General features: G+C 44.8%; 1 protein-coding gene across 2 annotated transcripts in view; it reads left to right on the top strand.

The window, feature by feature from the left end:
* Nucleotides 1-672: 672 nt before the first annotated feature.
* The window catches only part of CDK5RAP2 (CDK5 regulatory subunit associated protein 2), an 87,340-nt gene continuing 82,012 nt past the window's right edge, over nt 673-6,000 (top strand). Inside the window, exons 1-3 of one of the 2 annotated variants that reach the window (XM_075716133.1) lie at nt 673-740; nt 940-1,007; nt 2,797-2,864. In XM_075716133.1, the coding sequence (XP_075572248.1) occupies nt 688-740; nt 940-1,007; nt 2,797-2,864 (189 nt within the window). In that variant the 5' untranslated portion in view covers nt 673-687. Of the gene's footprint in view, nt 741-939; nt 1,008-2,796; nt 2,865-6,000 lie in introns of those variants that run through there. The other variant, XM_075716132.1, reaches the window with a different exon arrangement.

The raw sequence follows: 6,000 nt of genomic DNA, 5'->3' as shown, positions 1-6,000 counted from the left end.
ATCAGCCCCAGCGGCTCTGCCAGGCCTGGCAGGATCCCGGGGGCCCGGCGCACCCAGCAAAAGCCTCTCCAGACGCGCGTTTCTTGGAGCAGGGCCCGAAGCCACCCGGGGAGAGGCGGGGGCCGCTGCTCGCCGCCGCCCGGCCGCGCTCGCAGCGCTTCCCCCCGCCCCAGCTCCCGCCTCGGCCGGGCCCTTCAGGCGCCTCTCCACAGACTGGAAAAGCGCCCACGGGCTGCCCTCAGCAAAGATGGCAGCTGTGCCCGGGAACGCCCCGCTGTGTTCTCACTAAAGATGACAGCTTAACATGGTCGCCTGTCCTGCTTTGAAAAAGATGGCGGCTGGCGGACGTCCCTGTTGCTTCCCTCATTCAAGATGGCGCCCGGCGACTTTCTCTCCCTTTGCCCAGCTGGCAGTCGCCATCATTCCCCGCCCCACTCTGCCCTCAGCCAACATGGCGCCTGTCCGCCCAACTTCAGCCGCCGCCCGCAGCAAACATGGCGGCTCCCCTTCAGTTTCCACTGTGCCCGCCTCATACGCTCTTCCGCGCTGGCTTCAGCGGCTTCACCTCCGTCGACGTAAAGATGGCGGAAGCGGTTGCGGCCGTTTGAATTCCAGCGGAGCCGCCAAAGCCGCGCACAAAGGAGCCGGGGCTCTGGCCGCCGGCGGGGCCCGCGGGCCGGCGGCGCCATGGACTCGCTGCCGGGGGAGGACCTGACGCTGCCGGTGGTGTTTGAGGGCAGGTAGGCGGGCGGGGCCGCTGGGCGGGGGCTGGCCCCTCCGCGGGCGCTGGGCTGAGGCGCCGGGCCCGCCGCCTGGCCCGCCGCCCCCCTCCCCGCCGGTGCGTGTGGCGGGGCTGGGCCTGCCGGCCCCGAGCGGGTGTCGGGGGGACGGCACCCCCTGGGCTTGCGGCTCCTCAGCGCTGTCCTCCTCCTTCCTCAGCGTCCGCGTCTCCCAGCTGCCAGACGTCTCCCGCGGGGACCCCCGGCCCGCCCCGGCCGGCGGCGAAGGTAAGGCCGGATCGCGAGTGGGAGCCCGCCGTGGGGCGCGGGGAGGCGGCGGCCAGGCCGCCGCGGCACAGGCACCGGCAGCCCGGCGCGGCGCCTCCCCGCCCGGCCCGGGGGCCGAGCCCCTCGCCGCCCCGCCCGCCTCTGCCCGCGGCTCCCTGCTTCGTGCGGGTCTCGAAACCTGCGGGAAAAGCCTCATGCCCGAGGAAAAAAAAAGGCAGAAAACGTTTTTAAGTGATGCAGCTTTTTGTAAATTACCTCTTTTAAAGACTCTGAAACGCCGGCAACTGCTGCAGTTACTACTGTCTGCTCTGTTGCCTGTGGTCATTATGGCTCAGAGTCTTCTTACATAAGATGATGAGCGGTTTTGTGGAGCGTGTACTTAAAATACTTAAAGCATCCATCAAGGCAATACTACTGCTTCATCTTCTGCTTAGTTTGAGGGAAGTTGCGTGCTGCGTATCGTGTTTTTCAGTTCAGCTATTCAGAGTTACTTCCTGCCAGAAGATCTGATCTAGACTCAGTATCTTAGCTTGTATTTATTCGTGCATTAAGAAGCCTTCCTATCTGGTTCCTGTTGAACAGAAGCTGTAATTCAGTATGTTTTTCTATATAAGGACCGTGTAACTATGTTCATCTTCAGGTGCAGGAGACTTGCTTGAAACACTTACTTTAAAATAAAACGGTAGAACAGTATTGTCTTGAAACCTTCTATCTGTGTTGTTAACTGTTCCGTGTTCTGATATGTAAATTTGAGGTGTATGTTTTTGATTTCTCTTTATGCACGCTTGTATCCAGCAACATAACTTGGTTGACTTCATTGTGTAGATGAAGTGGGTAATTGAAACTAAGACAAATTAGATGGTTTACCAGGAAGATCTGTTTATGTGCTCACAGAAGGAAGCAAATACAAGAAATGTACCAATGCTACAAAATAATGTTACTGTATCCTGCATGTTCTCTAGGAAAGCTGTCTTGTCAAATTAGTTAGAATGTCAAGATTTAAGAACCACTGACCGGTATTCTTTGAGTTATTTTAAAGACTGCTCTACATAGTTGCATAATGATTTTGGAAGTACTTTAAATGAAATATTTTCTTTTAGTTAGCATGAGAGTCAGTCTGAGTCCTCAGCTACCTCCTCTTTATATTTAAGATGGTGTAAGTGCTACATGTTTTATACAATCTCATTATTCTGATTAAAAGTTTACTGTCACAGATTTGAATGGAAATAAGTTATGCAGTTCTGTTAAATGTGGCTGTTACAGAATGCATGTGCAAACAAACGTTTAAGTACACGTACATTCAGGAAGGATTACATTTTAGGAACATAGATACTGGCCATTTCCTCTGTCCATGGTTTCCCAGAGTCTAAGGTGGAGACTTGTCCTGTGACCATTAAGATGCTGAAAGATTTGAACTGCTTTCTAATAGTTTAATAGGACTTAATTCTAACATGGGAGTCCTTTGTAGTTGCTCTGAGGACTTATTCTTGAAAGCGTACCTCGCGTAGCCTACTTTCAGTGCACATCTTGGTGTAAATGGGTGATGTAGGAATTTGGGAGCTTAAGTGATAGACAACTTACTGTGATCAGAAAAAAAATGCAGATACTAACTACTCTAGTAACACTAACACATAATCTAAACAAGGTGCAAAAAAATGCCTCCCTTGCTTCCCAAAAGGTGGTGTACTTTTATTATGTTTAGGTTAGTATAGGTCTTTACTGTTTCCAAATTGAAGCCTAGCTTAGAGATTCCACTGTCTGAACTTGTTCTGTCTTCTTCAATGTCTAGTGTTACCAGATGTGGCAGAAGATACAGTCTCACCAACTAGAGCTCGGACCATGAAGGACTATGAAAATGTAAGCAGACTTTTAATATAAGACTCGGTGACAGATTTATGGCCAAGATATTTCTAACATGCTGGCTAAAGTGTTGACTCTCTTCTTAGTTTGTGTCAGTCAACACAGATCTGTTGGAGGTGTGACCAGCAGGCTATCTGTGCTTTGAACCTCCATTTCTTAAGTACTGCTTTGAAAAACAGAGGCAAAAATTTGTTGTTGAGACTAGCCAACTGCTGCTCTTAAATTGCGAAACAAAAATTGGCAGACTCTGCTCAGAAATTCATGCAATCACCAGAAACATAAGAACTTGGTTTGCAAGTCTGCAACTGATGTATTTCAAGGAAGCATCAAGTTTATTTTTGTTTAGACTAGTATAGGATTTGGCTTTTTAATTCATTGACTGCTGTGTAATACCTTTTACCTTTATATTCAGGTACGAGTGTGCTTGGAATACTTTTTTTGTAAAGGTCTAGTATCATTGTGACAGTTCCGTAGATAAAACTAGTTTTGGCACTTACTAGAATATTAAGGAAAACAATAGATTTTTTAATATATTAATTGTGTTGGTTATTGAAATTGAATAAGCCAATTGTTTATAATTGCTGAATGATGATTTGGTTGGGATATAGCTGTGTTGCAGGACAACTCCCCTGTAAAAAGTTTTAAATTGTTTAACTCAAGTTCTTATGATTGTGTGAAGAAACTGTAGAGGGGAAAGCAATCAAAAATCTCTGAGATGGCTGCTACAGATAAAGGCTGTTGCTTGCTATCTTTAGGATGGGTTCAAGTGTCTGCAGTTTTTAGTGTGCTTCTGTAACTGCTGATACCTTTTGTAGCATTGTTATGTTTGAAATGCTTGTTTCTTCTAAACTTTTTCAGTTTCTTGTGGCCTTATATCCCTCTGAGGAGAAAGCTATGCTCTTTGCTCAGAATTTAAAGCTTGTTTTGGAAGGCCTTGGTGAAGGAAGTTTTTTACAGTCTGTATCTATTTCACTTTCTCTTTTGGTTTTGTGTATTGGCTGGGGTAGAAAGACACTGCTTTGGCATTTGTATGTGCTTAAAACCTTTTACTGTGATATGTGCCAAAGACCTCAGTCTAGAATATACATTCTGCCAGTGGTTTATTATCTGCAGTGTTTGTCTGCACAGGGGAAAAAGCTGTAGAAGGGAGGAAGAATCTGTTGTTGTTTGTTCTGTGTGATGTAGAGGAGAAAGGGTCTCCCCACAGACCTCTGGCTTCCTGGTGTGTACAGACCCTTTATGTTAAACTGAGCTGTAAAACTTCTCATAGGCTTTTATGGATGCCAACAGTATAATGAAGCTCAAAAATCCATTCAAGTAAAGGAAGACTAGATTAAACACAATTAAACACAGGTATTTCTATAACTTCTGTTTTTGAGTCTTTAAGATTGCTGGTAGCTGGAAGGCTAAACTTGAGAAAGGGAGCATTTACTTTCTTTGTCCTTTTACTATTTACCAAGCACCCAGTAGTATCTGCATTTAGATGCACTTTTGGACTGACATCATAAGGCTGTTCTTATCCCACTTTCAAACAAATCTGAATTAGTGGGTGAAGTTCCTGGTATCTCCTGTTTGGAGTGTATATATATGGAGAGTGCGTGTGTGTGTATATATATATATGTAACTGCATGACTTAGCTGATCTTTGAGGCTATGTTATTTATACAGGATACGAGAAGGAAAAGAATGGACTCCTTGCCTTGCAGCTCAGAGATAACAGGGTGGATGTAATGACCCTTGAATGGGCTAAAGGGTGGATCCATGTAGAAAGGGTCCTCTTATGTTTAGACCTGGAGAAGATGCTGTGCTAGATAATATTGGAGGTGTAGATTTTTTTAGTATTTATGGTGTGTCCCACTTTCTTGCAATATGGGGGGTGACCACCTTGTGATAGAAAATGGGATTACATGGGCAAAGTGAACGGCACCTTTAATTGAGGACCTCATGGTTTATTAGACATTCATGAATAGAAAGGATGATTACTATCAAGTTAGGGAACTAAGTAATAATATTTGTGCGTTTTTTCTTGTCTCCCCAAACTCACTTAGTGTTTTGCTGTCTTGTAAAATGGCCTCTACTGGCAAAAAACTGTGTTGCACTGTGAAACCACAGCTGCTGTTGACAGATACCATTTTGCATAAAAGTGGCTCTATGCAGACTTGGAAAGGAGCTAAACCGAGCTAGGCAAGTGGCATTTGCTACCATGCTGTCTGTGGTATGGAATATTGTCTGTAGAGTGTATTGCCTTGTCCTGTTTTTTCAAGAAGTGTCTGCTATTTCTCTTCTTTCATTCCTTTTTTAAATACAGGAATCAAAATGTATAAAGGAATTAAGACTGAGTCTTTAAATGCATAAGTCGAGAGGAATGCCATTAAAATCCCTTTTCCAGTGTGAACTTGTTCACATTTTACACGATGTCTTTTATTAAGCTATAACTTTTTAATTGCAGTCTGCCTGAATTAACTCTTCCTCTGAGAAACTGAATGTCAGAAACAACATTTGTTTCACTACTTGGTTTATGATTGCGTTGTCTGTTTTGTTTGCCTTTTGAAAATAGTACCCTTAAGCTCTTCGGTTTAATTCTATTGCCACTGAAATACATGTGAGTAGAATTAAGGAATGCAGGGTTCCTTTGAAATTGCTTTTTTCCTTTTGACTCAGAAATGTATTGAATATGTGAAGACTAGCTAGAATAAGTTCAGCTGATGCATTTTCAGAGCGCCTTTGGTACTTGGACTTTTTCTGAATGAACAGAGACAGTTAGGAATTGTCTACTGACAGCTTAACACCCCCCCAGCCAACAAAATGAACCAAACGCTTCTCACTAGTTGAATGTAGTGCCGAACTTCCCAGCAAGACATGCAGAACTGGGCTAGATCTTGCAGCCTTGCTTCATTTAAGAAATCTTTAATTTCTTCGCTTCCTCTGAGTAAGGATTTCAGTTTTGAGCAATATTTGTATTGGACTCTGTGACTTGAAGTACAAAGTTGCATTGTTTTCATGCTTACATCTATTTGAATGTTCCAAAATAGTCATTGCATTTACTGAAGGTACTCCATGATGCTCATGAGGTATCATGCTTTAAACAGTTAAAACTTGCATAGTTCAAGTTTATATCCGCTACTGTTTGTAGT

The sequence above is a fragment of the Pelecanus crispus genome, chromosome 9 (genome assembly GCF_030463565.1).
Source record: "Pelecanus crispus isolate bPelCri1 chromosome 9, bPelCri1.pri, whole genome shotgun sequence".
Classification (NCBI taxonomy): domain Eukaryota; kingdom Metazoa; phylum Chordata; class Aves; order Pelecaniformes; family Pelecanidae; genus Pelecanus; species Pelecanus crispus.
The sequence above is the reverse complement of the archived record's forward strand: the minus strand, read 5'-3'. Positions and strand labels throughout refer to the sequence as shown.